Source organism: Poecilia formosa, unplaced genomic scaffold, assembly GCF_000485575.1.
Source record: "Poecilia formosa unplaced genomic scaffold, Poecilia_formosa-5.1.2 Scaffold10, whole genome shotgun sequence".
NCBI lineage: Eukaryota > Metazoa > Chordata > Actinopteri > Cyprinodontiformes > Poeciliidae > Poecilia > Poecilia formosa.
In genome coordinates, this window is record NW_006799949.1 from 2,970,431 (window position 1) to 2,995,799 (window position 25,369).

Genomic DNA, 25,369 nt, shown 5'->3' on the forward strand with positions numbered 1-25,369 from the left:
GACAGCAGCAGGTGAGAAAAAGTCCCGGCTAACAGGAAGCTACAGCAGAAACAGTCTGGGAGAGGAAGGCCTTGAATAGCTGGAGATATTCAAGGCCTAAAAACAGAAAACCTGAAAAGGAAACACTGCAGTTAATGTTTAGTCTAGAGATTATGTAAGATTCGGTTCTAGAAAGAGATCTCGGTATTTTTATGTTTTAGGGGTCTTTATATCTTATTTTTCGTGTCTGTTGCTCTCTATTGCAATTTTATGTTCAGTGTTTTAGTCAACAGCAGTCACTTGTAAAGAGCTTTATAAGTAAAATTGAACTTTTATCCAATTTTAAGGTATTAAACGTTTTATAAAAGGTAGAAAATGTCTCCACCGCCTAAATCCAAAACTAAAACCTGTTACACAAGAGAGCAGATTAAAGCTAAAGGGTCCTCCTGCTAATTCTTTATAGGAAATGCAGAATTTGTAAGCCTGCTTTCTGGGTGCAAAGTGCTCTATGGTGAAAATGTGAAACTAATGGGGAAACAAATCCTGATCAAGATTCCTCACAATAAAACATCTAGCTATGGGGATGAAATCCAGAAAAGGTACAGAAAAAAATATGAGCCTCTTGGTGTTTCTACATAAGTGTTTATGTCACAGAACAATAAAACATAACTTTACCTGCAGCGTTTGTCCTTGCGGTCATGTTTATGTTTGACCTAAATTAGATTTTTTTTGTTTGCACATCCCACTGTTTACAGTCAGAGCACGTCTGACGTCAGAGATCAATACTAGAGAGAAACTCCAGTATGTTAAAACTGAAACCTTAATAAATACACCGACAGCACAATGTGGTAAAACAAGTCATTTATTTCTGAAGGAAAACTAAAATTTTCTTTAACAGCACATTACAAGGGCATTTGTTTTGATATTTTCTCCAAGGCTCAGTGATCACTTTCATACAGTACATCTAGCATGTACACAGTGTCTCCTTCAAATGAAGAACAAAAAAATAAGAGGGGGGCAGAGGGGAAAGAAAGATATATATAAAAAAAGATGTCTGATTGTACATTTACCAAGCAGCTTGGTTTGGTTCTAAGCCACAGAAATGGACCGAGCGGCCCGCCGACTGAAGGCATCGGCACCAGAGGCACAGAGACGTGAAACAGACAGGACATCCCATAATAAGCCCAGAGGCTTTAAAGTGTGAAATGTTTTAACAGTTTCCACGGATATTGCTCTCTGGTCTTTGAATGCAAAGTGCTGCACTTTGCAGATGAAATCGTGCCAACAGCTTTCCTCCGAACATCGGATTTAACATGAGAACAAAGATGACTCCTCACACATCTTGCGCACAAGGTTTCCTCCCTTCATCGCTGAACAAAAATACAACTCCAGCCTTTGTTTGTTTTGCCGCCACAAACCTTTTGCGTCAAACATTCTACTTACTTACTCCACCCCTTCTGCTCACAGTTCCCATTCTTGTTCACAAATTGTCTAACAATCATTCACAGACTTGACAGAAAATAAGATTGCTGGATCTTAATAAAAAAAAAAAAATAAAAAAAAACCCATGAGGTAAAAAGGTGGTCTGGTTACAGATCATGCAGAACATCCAAACCCACAAAATAAGAAAATAAAATAAAAAAACGTAAGGAAGGAGAGTTAGAAAAAAAACATGTGCATTTAATAAAAATGACTTAACACAGTTTGAGTCTTTGGTTATAAAGTAGGTTGAACAATCTTCACAGCTTTTCATCTCTTCCCCCCCAAAAAAAATAAACCCCAAAATTTGTTTTTTTTTTCCTCAAAGAATAATAAAAAAAAAAGCCTAAAAGTAAATTAACTTCTTTATTGAAACATCCCATCACATATGCTATATCATAACAGGTATTGTCCTGTACAAACCCTCTGCGTTTTTAATACTTTACAAAATATACATTCAACCTGGATTTCACCTCATAAAACCTCACCTTTAGTGTTACCAGTTCTCGAGAACAATTTCAACCAAGGAACTTATTGCCTACTTATTTACGTTGGAAAAACCAGAAGATGTTATATCCGACAGATGTTAAAATACCCAAAAAAACTAAAGTCATTTTGAATTTGTAACTTCATGACATTGTTCATTTTACATTATGAAAATAGCAGCCCTGAAATAAATAAATGAATTGCTAAAACTGAACAACTAATGAGTATTTATTACGATTCATGTCAAAGTACAGAGGCTTTGAGAAAACAAGCATTCGATGCAGCATACATGTATTTTTAAAAAGCGGAGGTTCTCGTCTCGCTCTGATGGAGTAGAGACGGCCGATCTCGTCCTCCTCCGCTCAACGAGGACGTATTCTTTTTTTTTTTTGCTCATTCCGACCAGCGCCATGTCTGGCCTTCTCCTCTTCCAGCCCTGGAGTGTTGTGGAGAAGTGGACACTTGGAGGACAGTTTCAGTCTCATTTTACATATTCTTTGCAGGACTGCTGTTGCAACACTGTCTTCCAGCACTGCTTGTCCCAACAGTTTAAACTCACCAAGCTCGTGAACCCCCCCTTCCATCCCTCATCTCCTGCTAAAGGACAACATTCAGTTTTACGGCTCACGTGCAGCCAAACAAAGGGCACAATAAGACTTTAAGTGTTGGTAAATGTCTTAGTGTGAGGGCCCTTCAATGGCAGCAATGCAAATGCACCGAGCAGAGCCGGGTCTTTTGCTTTAAGGGTTGAGAGGACAGTTGACGTCTTTCCCAAACGAGGACATTCTGCTCCTGTCCGTGGGAGGCGTGTCTTTAAACACGAGTTAAAAGTGGGGGAAAAAAAGGAGGGTAAGGGAGTTCACGCCGAGGTGATGTTTGGCTGATAGGAGACGCCCTGGCTCCCCTCATGGTGAACCAGGGAGTGGGTGCTGTTTTTGATGAACGGGGGCTGGTGCAGCTGCAGCTGTGGCGACGAAAGGCAGCTGAGCTGGTTGGACAGCTGGCTGAGCTGGTGCGTGTTAGCCAGTGACTTCAGCACGGCGTTCTCACGCTCCAGCACAGAGTTTCTCTCGTACAGCTCCTTGATCTGCTCCTTCAGCACCTCCACCTCCTCACGGACAGCATACATCAGGTGGCTCTTCACCAAGTCCTGAGAAGAAGGGGGGGGGGGGGGGACATTAGTATACAGGAAATACAAACAAAACACATTCCTGATATCCGAGATAAAGCAGTGATGAACGATCTATTTTTAGAAACAAGTTTACTGCTCAGGTACCTTCTACGTGCGATTACTTATCTCGGATTGTTTCTAATCTATGCCGACTGAAAACAGTTCAAACTACAGCCCAAAAGTCAGTTTTATGATCCAACTTAACAGCGGAAAAGCTTTCATGGAAAATTAAATCATTGTTGAGGCACAACAGGAAACCTGTGCAGCCTGACCTTCATTGTTTGTGTGTTGAAATGCAGAAATAAAGAAAAATTACCATGGCCTGCTCAATCTTGTTATCGATGGCGACCACGTTGGCACCAGATGCACTGTGGAGAGAAAGATGGAGAGATAAGACGACTATTCAGCATTTATCATGCGCTTCAGATTCCTATCAGACATTTCATATTCACTAATAACATTAAGTCTTTTCATAACCACTTCCTGGAGCAATAGTCATAAATCTGGAGGCCAATACAGGTAAGAAGTAAAAGCAACAACATGTGAACAATAAGAGCAGATTTTGACACAGTTCAGGTTTCAGAGCCCTTTATATTTGTAGTGACAATACAGTGAGTTTTGACAATACTTTGAAATATTTCAGTGCCACTGGAGAATTTAGTGAAAAGAGAAACAGCAGACTGAGGCTAGATGTGAAGAGTTCACCATCTAAAACTTGTTCAGTCCATCCAGACATCTTTGATTAAAACAAAATCTCCCAAATGGATGATGAACCTTTGAACTCTGACAAAACCGAGTCTAAAGGATGTTTTATTTTTATTATTATTTATAGGGAGGGATGAAATGGAAAAACAGTAAATTTACAGGCAACAAAAGAATATTAAAAACAAATCTAAGTGTATTTTTGCAGCAGTAAGCACTTCTAGATAAAGTAGATACCCAAAGCTACGTGTCTGTAGACAAGCCTCAATCCATAATGAAGCATGGCTTATCCATGTGAGGGGGGGGAAGACGAAGGGGGGGATCTGTTAAATCTATAATTTTCCGTTCCCTGTAAACAGGCATTAGAGTATTAGCAGGAAGTCTTCAGGTCATTTTATTGAAGCGCAACACCTCTATTGAGCCTTAAATACTTCCCCTGTACAAACACCACATCATGACCTCACGCCACCTCATAAAAACAACAGACCACATTTCGACTTTTCCCCTCAATCACAATAGCAACATAAGGGACCCTTTAGTCGTGGAGGCAGATATTTTTGTGGTTGCACAATCCTGTAGCTTCAAATTCAAGGAAAAGAGTTGCTTTCAAAAAGGTGTAAATGGAGAGCCAATGGAAAACGAGGAAAAAATCTGAAGAGTATGATGAGAGAAAATAGCGTTTTAGTAACGCTCCTGAAATGTAATATAAACTAAATGCAGGCACATGCGAAGGCAAACTTCTCAAATACACTGCAGCAGCTACAACCTATCACTTTCATTATGAATAACATTTAAATTCATGTGCATCAGCATCGCTTATAGGGGGCGAGGGGGCCACAGTCGTCTATGGAATCCATTATCTATTTACGTCCCGCGTGCAGGAGGGCACGTACAGCTCCGCGTGGAGCCCCCAGACCGCAAATGACCACCACACAAACAGATGCCACAATTTAAGCGAAAATTACGAGTACGTGTCCCAACCAGACACAAACCAGGCTGCTGTTCAAACACACAAAGCAGATGGCTTAAACGGAGAGCAACAGGAGCCGACTGAGAGAGAGACGCGTAACAGGAGTTTAAAAGTAATTGTAAAGAGGTTTACCACATGGAGGTAAAAGCGGGATTATTTACCTGACACATCTGGCTCTGTAAGGCCTCAGCCTGCCTGAATGCGGAGGAGAAGTTCCCGGCGAGCAGGGAAGACTGTAACTCATCATGCAGCGCATGTTCCTGCTTCTTCAGATAGTTGTTTATCAAAAGGTTAACAACCGAGCGATGTTCTAAACACGAACGAGTGTGGTTTGAACACGAAGTGAGAGTTTCTTAAAACCCCGCTGGATCACATGGTGAGAGTGAAGGGAGGCGGAGTCCAGCCATGCGCTCCTCCTTCCCTGCTCGCTTCGGCTCTTGAAGGAATAAATCCACTGCCACCGTGTGCCAAAAAGCTTCCAGAGAGATACAGCACGACTCATTCAAAAGGCTCGGTGATAATTTAACAAGAAAAAAAAAAAAAGAGGCAATGCTTTGCATGTAGAGGCAGCGCTAGTCAAGCTGAGCCTGTTTTTCATGCAACAGACATGCTGAAACTGTTTTAGTAACTAAAGTATCCATTTTCCCCTACAAACCTGGAGGCTTTTTCTGCTTCCTGCATGGCATTACTTACGTTTCTAGTTCATCTTCTTCCTAGGTCTTCTTTCCTTTTTCACCATTTTTGAAATTATACAAATAAAAGCTAATGGAAAATGTTTCAACCAGGTCAATTGATTTAAATCTACCCATCCATCGTCTCTACACCAGTGGTGTCAAATGCCAGCGTCCAACAACTTTCAGATGTGTCCCTTGTCCTTCTACATGCTTGGATTAAATGACTGAACTGCCTCACTAGCATGCAGTCAAGCCCTGCTAATAAGCTAACATTGGAGCCAGGTGTGCTAAAGCAGAGAAACACATAAAAGTTGCAAGACACCGGTTCTTGAGGACTGGAATTTAGACAACTGGTATACACCCAGTTGTCCATGTAGGGTTGGAAGAGTTGGACTGGTGCTTATCTCAAATGGTTCAGAGGCGAGATACACCCTGGACAGATCACCATAGAAACACACTGGACAAACAACAGTACAAACACCTAACGGCAATATAACTGGGAGAACATGCAAACTCCAGTCATGAAAACCCCAGGCAGGGATTCGAACCCAGGACCTTCATGCTGTTAGGCAACAGCGTCACAGTACAGGCGATTTAAATCTAGAACCTGCAACGTCAGAATCTGCATAGCATTTTTTCACAGTGGGATAGAAAAGATTGCCTAAAAATACAAACATTTTCCACACACTATTTTTCATACACAACATATTTTATAGACAGAAAGAATGTCCACTGTCTCATTATGACAACCTTTGCTTCCTTTGACTTTCCTTTCTGCAAGTGAAACAAATCTTTCCCTAGAGAAGGCTTAACTTCACTTAAAACACACGATGAGGTAAAGGAGCTGAATTTCACAAGTGTCTCGATCAAGATTTGTGGTGAACACACAAAGCAGAAGACATTCCTCCCTTTGAAGTAGGCACATACACATCTGGGACAAGCAATGAGAGGGAATGTCCACAAGCTCTTGCTGGAATGTGTTTTCATCAATAAAAAAACACAAAAGGTATGCAGGTTGAATCAGAATAACAAGTTAAGCAACTTAGAGATGTGTCCAGAAGGAGTTACAGAAAATGTTAGGAGGAGAGGGAAGAACATTCCTATTTGGAGTCCAAGAAAAACAGTAAACTGTACATTTAATTCAATGAGGAAGACATGTGGTGGTTTATATAAGAACCACTTGCTGAGTTACCCTCCTCGTCGACATCTCCTGCAGGCCATTTGCACGGGTCCTCTCTTCACAGGAAAGTCACCAGCTCAGGACACCTCAGGATCCGAACATCTGCAGCTGAGCAGCCCTCACGCTGGGACAACACACAGCTAGCTAACTATATACCCAAAGTCTGAATTAATCATCCTTTATCTTTATGTGCTGCCACACTTCATGATACACATGGAAAGTATCTCCTAACCCTCTCAATGATTGCATTACCTTACATGATTGGCTTATAGTTTCAGAAACACAATGTGTTTTTCATTAAAACCAGACAAACCAGCACACGTCCCTGATCCCTAAAGCCCACAAACAGGCTCTGTGGGGGAGGCAGCTGAGTAAATCAAGGCTTGGGGCTTACTTCTCCCCCCTCTCTTCGTATTTCAAAACAATAACTGGAGGATGGGGGCTGACGACTCACTGTTGTTCTCTCACAGATGCAAATGGCTCTATTTTCACTCAAATTGACTAAAGGCACGCAGTTCAGCAGTTCCACCAGATGGGGGCAGTAGAGGTCCCAATCAGCAGGAACATAAAAAGTGAAAAGCAGTTATGACTTTTCTGAAGTTGCCATTTAATGAAAATTCTCTATAAGATATCATTCAAGCCAATTTATGCATAACATTTTTATTGAAACATTCAATATCTTGGTGCTTTCTATTCACTGTTTGCTTATCTTTTCCCAAAAAAACATGAATCAAAGAAAACAGGCTGATATTATTGAGCGTTAGTTGCCACGGTAAAATGAAAACTACCCGCTAGTAGGGTTTTATTAGGAGCTACAGAGAACCTCTCTGTTTTAAGTAGCAGAAAAAGTAAACAAGAGCGTGACCCCAGCACTCCACCGAAACGACCCCTGAACACTCTGTTCAACTAATGATCATCCCATCTGAAAACAAAGGAGCAGTAGTTTAGAAGCCTGGAAATCCTTCACATGTTCACATCTATCCGCATTAATTCCATCAAATCAACAGAAGAACAACTGCTCAAGTATAGAAACTTATTTCTGAAAGGTTGAATCTTTGTGACAGTAGATAGTTGCATGTTTCATAAAATAAGTTTAAGTTATATTTTTAATATATCAAGTACTTCACTGTTTATTTTTCAAGCTCTTCAAATGGAAAATGTTCAAATGTAACCAATCAATACTGTAAGAAATCAATTTAAATGGTCAAAAAGCTGTGGTCAAGAGACATTTCACTTTTTAACCTTTCCATATCCCTACAGAAAGTGCAATTGTAAAATTTTTACTATTATCTTGCATGTATTATGCATGATGATGAGTTAATTGGGGACAGGACTTAATAAGCAGCAGCTTTTTCCTACTCCTTTTTAAACTAAAAATTCAAGTTTGTTTTATGTTTATTATATTTATCTAGAAATAAAAACAGGAACTTGTTAGAAATAAAAATGTTTCATTTCGATGTAAAATTTTATGTTTTTTTTTGTTTGTTTTTTTTTTTTACATTTCAATCTCCACCATTGAGTTAAAACTCACAGAAAACACAAAAGACTTCGTGCCTGCTATAGCAACATGGATGCTGAAAGTTTGTTGCTCTCCTTCAACAGGACATCTTTTCAATATTCAGTGTCCTCCACATAATGACTAATCCAGAAACATCAAAGACTGAACAACTAGGACATGCAGCAGTAAAATGTGATTTTTCCTACAGCTAAATTACAGTCCTGGTTGGTAGGTGTGTCTGCTGTCACCAAGCTTCCTCAGCAAAAGGCCTCAGGCTGCATCACTACCTGAAACTGAATCACTAAACTGACATGCAACTGTGTCCCGATGTGACAGATTGGAAGCAGACCAGCATGTGTAGCACTCCGGTAAGCGCAGAACCGGATGAAGGGAATACGAGGGGTTTCATACCGGCAAGGATAAGACTTTACCCATTCCTGTTCATTTAATCCGTTTATGGAAGCCCCAGTTATTTCAGCCTGATTAGGGGCTAAAATAATGACCAGCAGGGAAGTTTTATGATGGCTTCCTAAGCAACCTCGGCTGCTCCCGTAGAAACCCAAAAGGAGCTACAGAGTAACATGATCATCGAACTCCAACAGAACAGTGGGGGGTCTCCAGCCTGAAATAGCAGTTCTTGAGGTGTTAGCTTAAATACTGAAAAGTGAAAGAGTATTTTCCCCTTTAGTCTTCTTATTTTGTCCTTTTCAATGTTTCAGGTCAAACATGTTTTAACACCAGGCAAAGACAACCTGAATAAAAAGGTAATTGTCTCCTAAACCTAAGAACTGGTTGTGCCACCCTTGGGGGAAACAACTGGTATCAAGTGCGATGACATGCAATTAGTCTCCAACAACAATGTGGAAGAATTTTGGTCAACTCTGTTCACTCCTCTTTGCCAAATTATTTCAATTCAGGGTTCTCAAGCAAGAACAGCCTGTTTAATAACCATTTAAGTCCACACTTTGACTAGGCCACTCCAAAACATTCTTTCACATGTGGACTTACTGATTTACTTTGAATTTTGCCTCCTGAGCCAAAGAAACTGATCACAAACTGATGGTTGGACATTTTCCTTCAGTATTTTCTGATAAGAGATCACAATTTATGGTTTCAGCAATTACATGCAGGTCATCCAGGTCCTGAACCAGCAAAGCAGCCCTAGACCATCACACTGCCACCACCATGTATGCCCATACGTATGATTACCGCTTTCTGAAAGGCTGGATAAAGTAATGGCAAGTATGCCTTCTGAAAATTTCTATTTTGGTCTGGTCAGTCAGCAAAATGTATATAATAATATTCAACAAGATAGACAATGCATTGTAACCAAATACGCAGCGTATGAGAGGTCAACTTTGTTTTGTTTTGTTTGTCTCCGATATTTTTCACATCATGGAGAAGAGATGGGAAACAGTAGCATTAACATTATTTTGTTTCGATGTTTGCACTCTTAAGTAGTATTAAAAATGGGTGAAAGTGTCATTACTAATCAAAGTCTTGCAACAAAAAAGACAGAAATCTTCAAGTGCACAGTACAGTAAGTGCCTCTGTATCCAATTCCACCACCTTTTTTTAAGCCATAGTGATTTGGGCCAACTTTTTGACTCCTTCTGGATTAAAAGCCCACTGGAATGTGTTAACTGTAATAGAGTTACACTTGAGGCTTTAATAAGAAAGTCCTGGCAGCTCGCTGCAAACAATCCTCTGTATTCAGTGAAGCATTTATCACAAGATCAAGGGTTTATCCTCTCTCTCTCTCTATGGTTTGGGTCACAGTACCATCTCTGGGAGCTTTTGCTGGAAAAACAATGAGCAAACTGCAGCTCGCATCTGTTTATCCACTGTGGCCTGCATTTGATTATCTTCCTTCAGTATTTTCAGCTTGTTTACCGATTAGTTTTCAGTAAACAAGCATTAGTTTTACTATGTTTTGGACATTAGATCATGAAGATGATAGATCACAAAGATTCGCAAATGAAACTTCAGCAGAGAGTTCAAACTGCAACAGTCAGCCAAATATCCAGTTCATTTACAAAAACAACAAAATATTACAAGATATTTTTCAGAACAATTCAGTGTCAGCCTGCATGCCAATTATTCCCAACTGTAATAAAAACAGCAACAAGTCATTTTTATAAATATTATTCACACTTAGCAACTATTCTGTCAAAAATGATCCTGCCAAAGTCAAAAAAACGTGGTAACAGTTAAAACACAACAAATGTATAGAATTTTGTTCAAAGTTTTGCATTAAATTACTTTTTTTTTCCAGAGGAAAAAAAGGTTTCTTTGTTGTGTGTTTACAATATTAATTAAACTTAAGGTTGAGTGCTTAATTTTAAACCTTCATTAGCTAATGTTGAAATGAGAATGAACCAAATCTCAAGCTGTGTTTTAACAGTGGACAGGAAATACGTCTGATATCTTTATGAAAATGCTTTGTGTTTTTTTTTACATGGTTGTGTTGGAAAGAGCAGAATCACTGCTGGGCAGAAATTTCCTAGAGCAATGCAGGTCAAAAGTTACTTCAATTTCCAGAGTTGAAGCAGACGGAGTAAAAACTCCACACAGTCCTATCATTTAGACATATTGTGTGTTGAGCAAGTGGAACTATCGTTGACGCTTAAAATCGCCATCCATCAATTTCCGTCTGCATAGGAAAAGCTTGTTAAAGCTGAAATGAGACCCCTACTCCATGTCAAGTTGGGCCATATGCATCAAAGCTCTGCAGTCAGAGATTTCGCTGGAGGGGGTCTTCTACACAACCGCCGAGTAATCCGTTCAAAACTGGGCTCTTATTGAACAGAGAGATCCCGAAAGTAAAAATGGGTTAGGTCCTCTGAGGATATGTCTCGGGGCCTGTTAGCAATTACAGTGTTCCTGACTGCGGGCATGCTTTCCATTTGTGTGCAGCGAGAGCAACTCCAACTGACAATGTTTAAACAAATGCAGAAGAAACTATGAAATAAACGTTTCGTAAAATACACACAGACTAAAAGGTGGAGTTTTAAAAAGCTGCAGATTAGCTCATAAAGGAGCCAACTACCAGAGTTGTGGCTTGTCAGCATAAAAAATGTGAAACTTCAGCTTTTTGTCCACTAACTTTGCTCCTCGACCCACAGGTAAATGTCTCTGTGTCGTAAATAGCGGCAACATTCGTGGTCTGCATCAAATAAGGCTTTAGGACTCGGGTGACAGCTACTGATTAAGCTCACTCAGAGAAAATATAAATCTGCCTTATCTCCACAGTCATAAAGTTGATGATTGTAGAAAGAAGCCAGCAAAAGGGTTTCTGCTGCTGAATATTGGGACAATTCACCCTCTTTACAATAAAGCCATTCAGCAGACTAATGCTTCCCTGGAGTGTTTTCTAATGCAGACTATATGTTTTGCAGTCAAAATTTGATCTGTTACCAGAGATACCAGTACCTACTGTGTAAGATCAAATAACCATTTAGGATTTTAGGATAGCATGCATCCAATAACGTATCCCAGGCACTTTTATGGAAAATCTGAGTAATCTGACTATTTCTATTGTCTATTTTACTGAGCCAGTTTCCTAGAGTAAGTTGGGTACCAATGGGCAACATCACATTATTTATTGTTAAATGGAGCAAAAACTGCAGGCTGGGTAAAAAGCTTAACGTTGTGTAGTGCTGGATACAAATGCAGGCCAAAACATTACACTTTTATTCATCATAAACGGTGACATTTATGTATCCTTTTACTGGGATGCTACAATTATACACGACAGTGCGTCAGTCTATTACATAAATACCCAATAAAAAAACATTGAACTTTGTGGTTCCAAAACATTCTGCAAGGCACCGCACCTCGCTGCTTCAAAACTATGTCTCTACGACTATTTGGCATGCAGTCTTACTGTTGCACTTTTTCAGACAACTTGGGTCACTTTAATTACCATTCTTTAAAGCAGCTCAGCTACTTCACGCGAGTGCAGCTGTAGCATATACTAGCAAGTGAATCTGCAAAAACAAAGACATGCACATGTTGATCCCCGCTCTGCTGGAGAAACGTGAACTAATTATATTTGATGAGAAAGCCCACAACCGAATTCAAGTTTTACATTTTTCACAAATCAGTCACTGTGAAGAATGCTCCTCCGTGCCCTCAGTCTGTTTGTGAGCAATGCCCCATTCACTCCCAACAAGTCCAACCTTGCAGGAGAGCTGGCCCAGGACAAAGGAAGTTGGAATGAGGCGTCTCCCTCAGGTTTACCTGCGGTTAGTTGAAAAGTTTTGAATAAAGCTTCTCTGTTATAGAGCCTGAAGGCAAACAAGAGCTGGAAGAGGAACAAACGGTCTTTCCAGCTGAGAGGATAGAGACACACACGCACGCACACACACACACACACACGCTTGCTCAACTGCTACTGTTTCTCCTACATAAACATCGATGGATTGTTGCCACGGATAAGGCTCCTATATAATCACAGCAAAAATAAAGACCAAGACATTGTGGAATATCTTGACTTTTAAATTAAGACTGTAAATAAAAGTGTCCTGTGTCAGAATAAATTAGATTGGAACACAGAAGCAAAACTTATACTGTGAACAATTTTACAGAAGCAAAAATAACTTAGAGACTTGAAATTGATTTAAATCAGGACAGGATTTCTTTTAATCAAAAAACTTTTCCCTAGTCCCGTTTGGTCAAGAATGAGTCTGAATCAAAAGCACAAAAAAAATTCGATACTAGTGTTTAAAGAAGCAAGCTAGCCACAAATATTTTTTTCAAGAATTTAAATTCAAGAAAAAAAAATTACATTTTCCAAAGTATTTTTCTTGCAAGCCAATTTGGCACGAGAGGTGCTTAATGGAACCAAATTGTGACCAGTCAAAAGTCCACTTCCAAGTAATAACCAACAAGCGTTCCTTTGCCGATTAAACTGATATAATTAAACAAGAATCTTCGTGCGTCTGACTTGCTGCTGTTCACGCTGAACAACAAACTGGAAGTGAGTAATAAACAGATGTGGGTGAGGTAGCCAAAAGTTGTACACAACTTCAATATATATTTTTTACTCAAGTACAAGTAAAATACCATTTGGCCTTTCTTGTAACCAAAATACATTTAGTAAAAAGGCCACTCGAGCACTGAGTCTTTGGGTATTATGGCTTAATCAAAACATCTGGTTGAATGAGTGAAAAAGACAATCATAAAAGTCAAAACTAATTTGTTCGTTTTTCTTGGGAAGCAGAGCGATCACAAGTCCAGTGTGCAAACCACCAGCTTTGTCGTCGGAGCATAAAAATGACTCCAGACACTACTGCTTTTCTTTCTTTGTAAATGTAATTTGCTTTTTCAGAGCTCCTGAACTTAAACCACAAACTCTCAGAGGAGCAACAGAAACTTAAGATCGACATTTGCGGAACCAAGCATGTAGCTGAACCAGATGTACAATAAGGAGCGATAAAGTAGGGAACCTGGATTTTTCAAACATCAAGTTGCTAATATGTATGCATGTTGGCTTGACAGCATTTAAAGTATCTTCTAAATATAGTGAAAAAAATGTGTTACTCAGATTATTTTTAACATGTTTTCAGAAACTCCACCTTTTAGATCTAACATTTATAACACATTTACTAGTTTAAACTCAGTGACATCTAATTTCAAAGAATGTAAATTATCCTTAAAAACCAAATTAATATTTTGGAATAATTAAGTAGTTTTCCTGTTGTTTTTTTTTTTGTTTTGTTTTATTTTTTATTAAGATGTCAAAGAGAAAAGTCCAAGCTAGTTGGACTGAAAAAAGATATTCGTCTCCTTAAATGAAGAAACAATGACTTTCCCATCAACTGAGATACTCTTTAGGATGGAAATTATGTTGCAAAGGGGTGAAAGCCAACCAGTTCAGGCCACACACGACGTGTGTGTAAACACACCCGAGCTCATACCTATCTTTGATGGGCTTTGACCCCCGTAATCTGCTAAGCCGGAAAGTCTGATAGAAAGTAGTGGACGGGTTCCTGCATTTATGACGAACAGTGAAGACAAAAAGCAGGAGAAACCTGGGAGGAAAGAGAAACGCAGGTAGACAGCGACGGCTTAAGACATACAGGAATTTGAGTGAGATTTATGAGAACTGAAAAATAGGTCAGAGAAGAGACGGAGACCGGCTTTATAAGATTTTTCTCAGAATGTACATGCAACAATAACATGCATTTCTGAAAATCTTGAAATGTTGTGAGCAGGATCCGTTTTCCTGTGTGAAGTCTGACAAATATGGTCCAAAATTTAAAGTGTACAGAAATGTGATGCTGCAATGGGAGAGATCTATGATGACTCTTCTGCAGTTTTGAGTTCTTGTGAAATAGGAAATGCCCAGACAGAACTACGTTCTTGTCACCTAAGGTATCTGTTCTTGCAGCATAAGTCAAGGCCTCAACTCTAAAAAACATGGAAAAAAAGTGTATTCTGTTTCATGATCCCTTTGTGAATGACATTTTTAATTCATAATAAAATTTAAAAAAAAATTAAATACATGTTATACATGTTATAATACCCATCATAGAAATATTTAATTGAAGTAGCTTTATATATATAAAAAAAAGCTCATCATAGCGTGAGAATCTCATTCAGCCCAAAGGAATCAGATCGAATTAAATAGTCCAGTGAGCTAAATTACACAGGAACAAGGTTATAATTAAAGATTTCTTTCAAGCATCACTAGCATTAGTGGAGGACAGCAAATAATATGTTTCTGTTGGATAGTAGTCTCCAAGCAAAGGGTTTTAGTCACATGTCGCCACAGAATATTATTATTATACACTCTTTTATTTATGGTTGAGCATGAATTGTCTTTTTTACCCAACATGAAATGGGAAAGAATATTAGTTCTCCTCACTGGTGTCCAGACTTATCTAATAGGGCGACACTGAAAAAAGTCGCAGCTGAACACACATCGTATTTGACGACCTCGACTTGTTTGTCATGATGCAACATTTTCTCCTGGACTGGATTTTTAGAAAGTTTACACAGAACGCTATGTTCAACGTCAGACGCTGTTGAACAAATATTTCCACATCACCTTTCTAGTGTGACTACATACTTTTTTGAAGATGAAATCTTTGAAGACGAAATCTCTTAGTGATCGTTACGTTTTATAGTCGTGAAGCGATGATTTGATTTCTTGTATCTGATTGTTCCAAAATAAAAATTCAGATAAGAGAAATTAGCTGTTATAATTCCTATATTAACTGCTATACATTACATATATTAAATTTTTTCAGTTTATTTTTTTGTTTTCAAACAGTTAATTTGCTTACTATTTTTAACATATTTCAAGTTTACTTAAGTATTGAAACCAATTCTGTCCAAAAACAGTTGCAAAGTCGTAAGATGTAAACTACCCATAAAAAAAAAAGGCCAGGAATGGTGAAACTGATGTAATTTAAGAGACTCCATGTTGGGTGTTAGGTTTAAAATCCTGTCAGGCATTCTGCTGGACATAGACGTCTCATCATACATGAAGGAGTAGGGGTGGTCTACAAGATCGTGAAGTTACAAATGTACACGATGCCCGAAGGCCAACAAAACACAAAAGCCGGCAGGGTTAAAACGACTAACATGGGGTTAACCATCCACTACTGTAGCGGTGATTGTCGGGCCTGATTTATGGCCTGGTCTTCATATCTGAGCCTTTGACAGATTTATCTCTGCCACACCTCACGCACAGCAGCTCAGGACCTTCAAGTTTTCTGGAGCTCTGCTGAGCTATTTAGACAATGCAAGTTTAAAGACCTCACAAACGACATGGTTCAGCTGTGACCTGAGCTCCTTGAGCAAACCAAACTACAGGGTTCGACAAGAGGTGGGTACCAACTATTTATGTGGCAGGACAAGAATGACACACACACAGAGAGAAAAGCAATCATTTAAAAGTCAAGGCAGGAGAGTTTGGGAACATTGGGAATTTTAATGAGTCATTTATCCTAAAGCCAACTCTGCAGCCAAAATACAAGAAGCAAAGTCAATGTTCTGCAGCACACAGCTCTGTAAAGTTTACCTTGAACATTTTTTTAACAAGCAGGAAAACCAGCTGAATGTTTAAAACCAATTTTAAAGAATCGCAGCTTTGATCATTACCAGTTTTATGAAAGTAAATTTCCTAATCACTGCTTTGTTTTACTGAGTTGTTGTAAATGTTATAATTAGCTTGTCCCACGATGACTAGAAATATAAAACACATTTTAGTTCACCGAAGACCAGAAATACTCTTTTATCAAAGTGACACTTCCTGCAATGGTTGACTAATCAATGATATAAACCCAACCTTGAGATTTATTTCAACATTATCATGAAAATCCCACAATCATTCTCTACAGCATGGGTGTCCAAAGTCGGTCTTCGAGGGCCGGCATCCTGCATGTTTTAGTTCTCTCCCTGGTTTAGCGCACCTCCATCAAATGATGGCTCATTAGAAGGCCTAAGAAAAATATTGACTTGCTGAGGAGGTTGCTACTACCACTAGGGAGAGAACTAAAACATGCAGGATGCCGACCCTCGAAGACCGACTTTGGGCACCCCTGCTCTACAGCATCTGAAGAAAACTCTACAAAAGAATGTAAATACAGTTTTACTAAGATTACCACTCCTACTGATCCACATGTTTTCACATGGATTGAGAAGTTTTAAAAGGTACCTTCAAAAACTAATGCATTAATCCTTAAAGGAAAACCAAAAAAAACAAAAAAAACAATAAGCATCAATATTAATTTACAACCAAAGGTTTAAAGTCTGCTTTTTTAATTGAAGCCCAATGCAGCAAAAGCTATTTTGATTAGCACAAAATTTCCCTTCCTGACCTGAATAAATGGGTGATTAACAGGCTTCTATAGCACTTGATGGGATCCAGGAGCTAATGCTATCATTTGAGTGATAGCATTAGCTTAGATGTGTCTCTGCTCCAGCAGAAACGCATCTAAAATATGCAGGGCATTGGTTCCTGAAGACCTGGATTGAAAAACACTACTCTAGACAAACCAAAACTGAATGACCAATTACAGATCCCTTAAAACACAAATTGTGGTTTTTGAAAGCTTGTTTTATTACAAAATATTCCGAAACCCTGACCTCACGAAGCCCGGGATTGCATATTATAAGACTGATGAATCATTACCCCTCTACTTCTAAACATATAAAGATCAATAATTAGAGTTTAATTCATAATATATTCTACAAAAAGACATAAAAGGAGCGTTGTGTTGAAATTGTTGCTGCCGTTCCTTATCTCATGATGAGTGCTCAACACTGAATTAACGAGCCAGTGTGTGTCAGTACAGCAAGACAAATCTTTACTATGTAAAAATGCTCTGTATATGAAATCAATTGTAAATACTTTAATCTCAAATGACATTGTTCTTTCAACGATTAGACACTGAAAGGTCAAACACTGGAGATGCAACAACATCATTATTTTTGATAAATTTGGACTCAAACCCACAAGACAGTGATATTAAAACCACAGAGGCTGAATACAATTATGCTGTTCTGCCCTTCAAACATCCACAGAGGCAAACAGAGTCTTAAGACCAGGCAGAGTGACACAAAGGACCAAACCCAATGAAAACACAGAGTTCAGAAATACAGGCTGTTCCTCCGGACTTGTTTTTCCGGCAACCACCTCTTTGATGTCGATCTCCACGCATGTAAAAACACGTGTGGAGATCTTCCTCTGAAAACTCGCCCCTATTTTTGATCGCAGAAGTTACATTTGTTGAGTTTTTTTGGCTGAGAAGTGATCTGGGCCTGAGCGCCGACTAAAATAGACTTTGGGAAGAGATGTGACCCAGGAAAAAGCTTGATTCTCATAACGGGGCGATTAGGAGAGGCTGTGGGAGTGGGAAGGGGGGTGGGGAAGCTCAGTGGCAAACATGGACTTGACTCTCTGCATGGGGCAAAGCCTGCAGTCATAACCAACTCAGGCAAGGCCCCAGCTGTGCAGCTAACCAACGCTGACAGCACACACCCCACCCACTCTCATATCGAAGGCCTCAGTATTCAGGAAATAAAGAGCAGCTTGTTGGAGCAATCTGTGACTAAACTTACAAACCCTGAGTAAATAAGAGCACGACTCAGGCTTCAGCTGTGGCAGGCCACGACGTCTCTGCAGAGGCTGACAACAACCATGTAAAGTTAGAAAAAGATAAGTGAAAATATGTCACACCGATACGAGCATTCTCAGAAGCAGAGGTTGTTAATTTCTGCTCGACTTACACATAATTGTTACCATGAGCACAGATGAGTCAGGATATTCCTTCTCAGGGCAGGCTCAGTCAGCTGTGGGGGCAAACATTCATGTTACGCTACAGAGGAACACCAACTACCTGCTTCATTTCATTTCACAAGGCTCAATCTCATTTACTTCCCCACTTAAATAAGGTGTAGAATTGGCTCCTGAGGCATGACAGCGGCCCAGTGAACTTTGCCACACAGACGGGCAGCTCTGTTGTTGTCAGAGCTCGTCAGCTGCTCTCCAACACTGGCCTGTCACATGCCAGCACCTCTGCCTGGGGTTAAGCGGGCAGGCCGGGAAGCTAATGAGCACATACAGTAACAGCCAAGAAATACACAACACATAAGCTGAAAACTGAAGCGAATCAGTTTACACTCTCAGGAAATGTTCAGATCATTGACTTAATCAGACTTCAGCAGGGCACCGTTTAAAATGATTAAACTATTAAAAATGTACATATTCTGAAGATATTCTCAAATCCAAAATCAAAACTAAAGTTAACCATGCATATGTCCATAAGGAATGTGGCCAGCTGATTCAAATGTTTATCTCAAGACATTGATCAAAGGTCTCCAAACTAAGACTTAACAGCTGCTGTGTGGATGAGATGACTTTGCATATCATATCTAGCAGATTCCTGTGACAAATCACAGTTAACTCCTCTTACATACAAAGCACATGCTGCACACTGGGTGTATCGTGAGGGCATTGCATTTACTGCCCCATGGTGAACTTTCCATGCTCAGACTAGTCTTTATCAGCCACATGGAGCCATAGTTAAGGTTCCTTATAGACGTTTATGTTAAAAAAAAAAAAAAAAAATCAAAACAATGAGATAGCAATTCACAATGTGGAAATAGATTATTATTATATACATTACATTATTATAACTGTATACTGTTTTTGTGAAAACAATGATTAGAATTGTGACGATAATAGTGACACTCAGTCCCAGTGCTAGCAATTTAGGTGCCTAAACCACAAATGCTTTGAGAAATTTGCAATAATTCTGAATTTGAGTGCATTTTCCTTAGTAGTGGAAAATTAAGACTCACAAAGAAAACACATTAAAATGACGAAAAGTTAAATAAATGAAATGTAACAAGGAGTGCGATACAGAACTAGGATTCTTTAAGTCAAATCAAGCTAATTACAGGGTCTGTAATTAATCACATTTTAAATAAAACAACAAAATATATAATGACAAAATAAGCAACATTTCCAATTCAAAAGCCTTTCTTCCTGCTAAATAGCTGAATAAGGAATTTAACAGAAAACATCTATGTCAACATGTTGACATGAGCTCAACAACAATGATATGTATTGTTTTCAATCCATTACGTAGGCTATTCAACCTGCAGATTGGTGCAAAGTGATATTATACCCATTCAGGATCCAAATATTTCAGGAACTCCTGATGATTCATGAAAAAAAAAAAAAAAAAAAAAAAAAAAAAAAAAAAAAAAGTTTAGAAACGTGAACTGTGGATGCTGACATTAGCATTGACAACGACTTGTTGCTGTAACATGTGTTGCATTGAGATGCTATTTTCAGATTGAATAGTTTCGGTGACAGGCCAACCCCTTTTGCACAACTTGCACACAATAGTCTTTTCCAGTGTTTCTTCAGATCGGTTTTGAAGCAAAGATTAACCCTACGAGAAGTACCTTTGTCGTCCATTGCTGTTGCCTTCAGTTACCACTTATACATCAGATTTACGGGCCTACCAGAAACACATTTTGTAAAAAATTAAATTGCAATTAATTGCTCAAAACATTTAAAAGCATTAATTTAAATTAAAATTAGCACAATAAAGTTCACAGCTCTAGTTACAGACATCAATGTTCAACTGGTTGTCAAAATCTGTCTTTTATTGCATTTCTTTATTATTTCCTGAAAACATCTCCCTGTCTGAATTTCTCTGAGATAAAAATCTACTTTCACTGTTACTGTTGTTGAAATAAACATTTTCAAGATTTTGAATTTAGATGACAATTTCATTTCCATTTGCTTTTGAGGAATGAGCTATCCATTCTTAGAGACTCACTTTTGCAGATAAGCTAGATTTTGCAGTGTGTAGTGTTTTAAGGAATGCACAAGCTGTTGTAAGGGGTGTGAGAAATGCAGCAAAGCAACTGAGAAAAACTGTAAAGTCAAAAATCCTCAATGTCTGCTGAACCTTTTCAAATTCAGTTGCAAATTACTTTAGATTAACAAAATAACGCTGCTCAAAGTAAATCACTTTTGAAGCAGGACAAATGTAAAAAGCTGAACATAGGATCATTTCTCATGTCTTTGCTGCGTGTGTATCGTTTTTCATTTGTTCAAGGCACTGCATCTTCTCCCTATAAATGGTAAAATAATTCCAAGGCTTCTTCCTGTTGTTTTAACTCTCTACGGTGTTATTTGTCCAACCAAATGGACTGACCAATCTATAAACACTTTGAGACTGATGTGAGCGCATGCATCTATGTGAATGAACAACAATCTGTGGTGTACGCGTTTACATAACACACACTTGTTCAATAGTATTTTGGCATGAACTCAGCTCTGGCAGCTCTCACCTCTGCCAGAAACCTGTCAAGCCTGTGAGTAAACATGGTAATTTGCCTCCACGTTTGACAAAATGGTAAGAAAGGTGAAGGAACGAAATGGTAATTCACAGGTATGAAATGGGTGTACAAAGTGGCAAAGAGGCTAATTTAACCAGAACACTTGCTACAAGGTTTGTTTTGTAAAATGATGTCTCTAATTTAGATGTGAAGACATCATAATGGCAGCTGACAATCAAGCTCTGGGCCGAAATAAAGCCTTATTCTGATCCAAATTAGTCGTTAGATTCCTGAATGCCAATCTCAAGAGAGCGCTTAAGCTGAACTTTTTTTGTGTGATTAATGTCCTTTTGGGATCAATAAAGATTTTTTGTTGTTGTTGTTTTTTTATGGAATCCAAAAACAAATGTCCTTTTTTCCAAGTTTTGAAGACTGCAGCAACTCCTAAATAATGAATAAATGCTTCAATGAGCAGATTTGTACTGAAATGCCAATGTGTTACCCTTCCTGATCCCAGCTGCTGTCTGCTTGGTGGGGATCATTCATTGACAGGCACAGGATGTGGTGGCTGAAATATTTTCCATTGTTTGGTATGGAGGTTTTTAGCTGACCTTGTTCTGGGCCAAAGCTAAGGGTAGCAAAGGAATAGAAGAACAGACAGACAGCCAACAGCAACACTAAAAATGAAACAACCTGAGCACAATGAAGTGACTTATTTAGGTTTTTAAGAAAAATGTTTTATATATTTAAAAAAAAACTGACCGTTTTAGTAGATCTTCATCTTTCTGCTATTTTGATCACGTCAGCTGATAGGAATGTTGTATTATTCTAACAAGTTAAAACAGAAGATGAAAAATGAAGAGGTGGAAAAGTGTGAATCAGAAGCATAAACCAGTGATCCCACTTCTCTCAAGCAATGAGTAGAAAGTCAGTTTATATTGTGTTGATCAACTCCTGAAACACTGAAAAGCTACAGAAATCCAGCACCTTTGAGGCTTTTAAATATATGAAAAAGTCACAACTTTCGAAATAACCGCTTAAGTTGGACATTTAACCTTGAAACAACCAAAATGGACCCACTGTTTCACAAAGACAGACAACAATGTTGATGATGATTAAGACCTGATTAAGTAAAAACAAAAAAATACGCTTGTGCCATCTGTTTGACACCACCGTTTCAGTGTAGGCACTGCTGTCAGTCTACACGCCACAGTGACTCACGTCCGCTTCCTTTCAGAAACCTGATTGTTGTAAAACACGGGAGGATGTGCAAGGACCCGCTGTGGTTCAACGCCAACGAGAGGAGACACTTCAGGCAAACTTGACTCGGCAAACAAAACCGGAAGACGACGACAGGGGAAGTGATTGACAGAATACAAAAGCGGACATCAAAGCGAAGAAGGAAACTGAGGTTCTTACAAAACTGGCAGTTTTGAACTGACTAAAAGGGGGGAAATCTGATTTGCTTGCATGGATGTTAGATTCTCTTCAAAGAACAAAACCTAGGAGGTTTAAACTGTCTTCACTTCAATTGCCATTCTGTTAACTTTTTTATTGTAAGCTTTATCCCTAGCAAATAATAAAATATAACCTCACATAATACATTATAATAAGTTCTATAATCAAATACTTTAAATTTCAGTAAAGCTGCAAAATATAGTAGCTGACAAAAGTCCCAGCTCACTCCTTATTTTTGCCTCCTGTGAGGTAGATTTTCTTCAGATCTTATAAAATGATTAACTGAGGATATCTGAAGGTTTTACAAAATTTAGGAATTGGAGGAAGTTGGACAAGTGTTCGTGTTTGCGCAATAACTTCCCGTCAAATTAACAGCGTTCAAAAGAGCTACAATGCAAAAACAAATCAAAAAGCAGAGCATAACAGTCCAACAGTCCCAGAAATATATATCTATTGACGCCATGACATGTTTGAGAATTCATTGTTAAAATACTATACACTGAGAGAGAAAAAATGCATTTTTGTAATAAATGTATTAATGCTTAGTGGTTAAAAAGAAAAATAAGTGAATAAATAGCATGTTTATTTTAAATATGTCGCAAGCTAAAGGTTAGAATAGATTTTGTATGAGCATTGTTGATTTATAGCCATTTAGTTAAATATTTCTATTTCTAAAGGGTCAGCTGTTAAAAGTAGGTTAATGGATTTTCAAGTAATCATAATTAAAAACCAAGACTGACTACTTTTACACTTTAAAACAAGTATGTGTTGCCTTGCTGTGTGCAAACAGTGACTGAATGGTCGGCTGTCTATGTTTGGTCTGTTTACACGATCAGAGTGCAGAGAGCAGCGACTTAACAAGAACATCTTTTTGCACCAGTACAGGACGCCTGCTGAGTGAAAAAAAAAAAAGGCTTCTGAGAAAAAGCTATACATAAGCACCTCTTGAAATCAACTTTTCAACTCCAGCGTAGCAGTTTGATACCACAACACACACACAGAGAGCCAGAAAGCATACGAGGAGTCAGAACCGCCAGAGAACCAGATTGGACGATGGGCTTCATTGAAAACTCAGAGAGAGGATGCATGACTCAAGTGCAGCTGCCTGCCATGCTTTCCACACATCCTCATTACTCACAATGCAGACATGCAGAACTTTGGGAGGGCCTGAAGCTCTGAAACCTCATTGTTCAGCCCCATTTGAGTCAAACTTAACACAAAGCTTCACATTTTGAAACAGCATCTGCTCGACATTTTTAGATTTAAAGACATTTACAGCATATGCCACAGACTTCCAGTCGACACCATTTCATTCCTAAGGGCAAAACCCCAATATGTGGTCGGCCTTTAAAATCTTCTTCCGCTCAAAACGGCTGAATCATCTCAGTACTACAACAAAGAACATCTAAAATGTCGTTCACAGATCTCTGCTGCTGTTTCGCAGAAAATGGCAACAAAGAAAGTGACACGTGGTCTACATGCAAAATTTGCTTGAACTCTGGCATTCAACTCTTGCAAAGAAGCAATCTATTAACATACATAAAATAGCCTTTTTCTTTTTCACTTCCTTAATCCTGTATCAGAATATCTGCTTTACGGTAAAGCAATGAGTAGGGCAGATGACCAAGAAAGTGAAGACAGATTTCTGAGGAAGTGGCCTTTGACGGACCTTCGTTGACAAAAAAAAAAAAAGAAACTGACTTATTTTAGACACAGACATCGCTCTTTATCCACGTAAGCCTGACTGAATTTTGCTCAAGCCACCTAAAGAAAGTAAGTTTTCTTCTGCTTTTCATAGTTGAGCAAGCTGACAATGATCTGCACATAAAGAAGCAAATCCACTTGAGATCTTCAGACACCTAAGCCTCCCAGATATCCACGATGTCGGGCAAAACCATATGCAGCATGTTTCACATGTTGGGGCAGAGCATGTCACTTCAGAATATTAAATTGTTGAGTCTTTTGAAAACTATATTGAAGAGTCATCAGATTGAGCTTCACTGATTGAATGTAAATATATGAAAAACTATTTCAGTTTGAAAATTAGCACTCACTCAGGTGCCTGAGATAACTTTTTATTTCCTCACATGAAAAATGTGTGAATATGCATTTCCCAGTCCTTTGGATCCAGAGGGAAAACACCTGTGACGCCGCTACCCTGCTTCAGTTAACCGGCCAAGAATCCTGACCTGTATCAATGTCACTGTAATATGACCAAATAAAATGCCACATGGCCCTCCACCCAAAAACACACACATGAAACCAAAAGGAAAATAAACACTAGTTATTATTATTGGTCCAGTTCTACTATTGAAACCAAAAAATTACCAACATCAACAGGCACCAACGTTAATGCCAATGTGTTGTGTAACCGTAATTTAGGCTAGAATTGCACTATATCCAGAAAACTTGTATGTGCATATTAAGCAGTATTTGAATCCAGATTAAATTTAATAGCCTACTGAATATTGTACCTAAGCTGTCTTTTATGGTGCAAAACTCTGACTCAGTTTATCAGTTGATCTACACCCAGGATAGGTCATCCTTGTTCTCACAACATGCTGCCTACTGTTTCAAAAAGAAAAAAAAAGAAAAAATACTAAATCAACAACTTAGCCTGCTGTGAAAAAAGAAAATAAAAAGTGATTTATCCAACAGATTTGTCATTTTAAGTGTTTTGGTGTGGAAAAAAATATGTTATTTTTAGCTATTTTTGAGCCTTCCTTGTCTCACATTTATTTTTAAGACATCATTAAAGTTGCATTAACTTAATCAAAGCCACAGAATTTAAGCATCTTTGGTAAACTTATGGTGTTTTCACACCTGATAGTTCAGTAGACTCGGTTTGATTGGGAATCAAAATTACAACATATGTTACAGTTTCAGCTGGTTCAATTTACTTTCACACTGCACTGTCAACGAACCAAAACCTTTGAGCAATCCCCCTCGCTTGTGGTGG

At 38.7% G+C, this 25,369-nt stretch overlaps 1 protein-coding gene across 1 annotated transcript in view; it reads right to left on the reverse strand.

Annotated features, from left to right (window-relative positions):
• Positions 1-825: 825 nt before the first annotated feature.
• The window catches only part of tsc22d2 (TSC22 domain family 2), a 37,886-nt gene continuing 13,342 nt past the window's right edge, over positions 826-25,369 (reverse strand). The window contains exons 2-3 of the mRNA XM_007541835.2: positions 3,432-3,483; positions 826-3,094 (exon numbers count right to left, since the gene is read on the reverse strand). Of these exons, the coding sequence (XP_007541897.1) occupies positions 2,804-3,094; positions 3,432-3,483 (343 nt within the window). The 3' untranslated portion in view covers positions 826-2,803. The remainder of the gene's footprint in view (positions 3,095-3,431; positions 3,484-25,369) is intronic.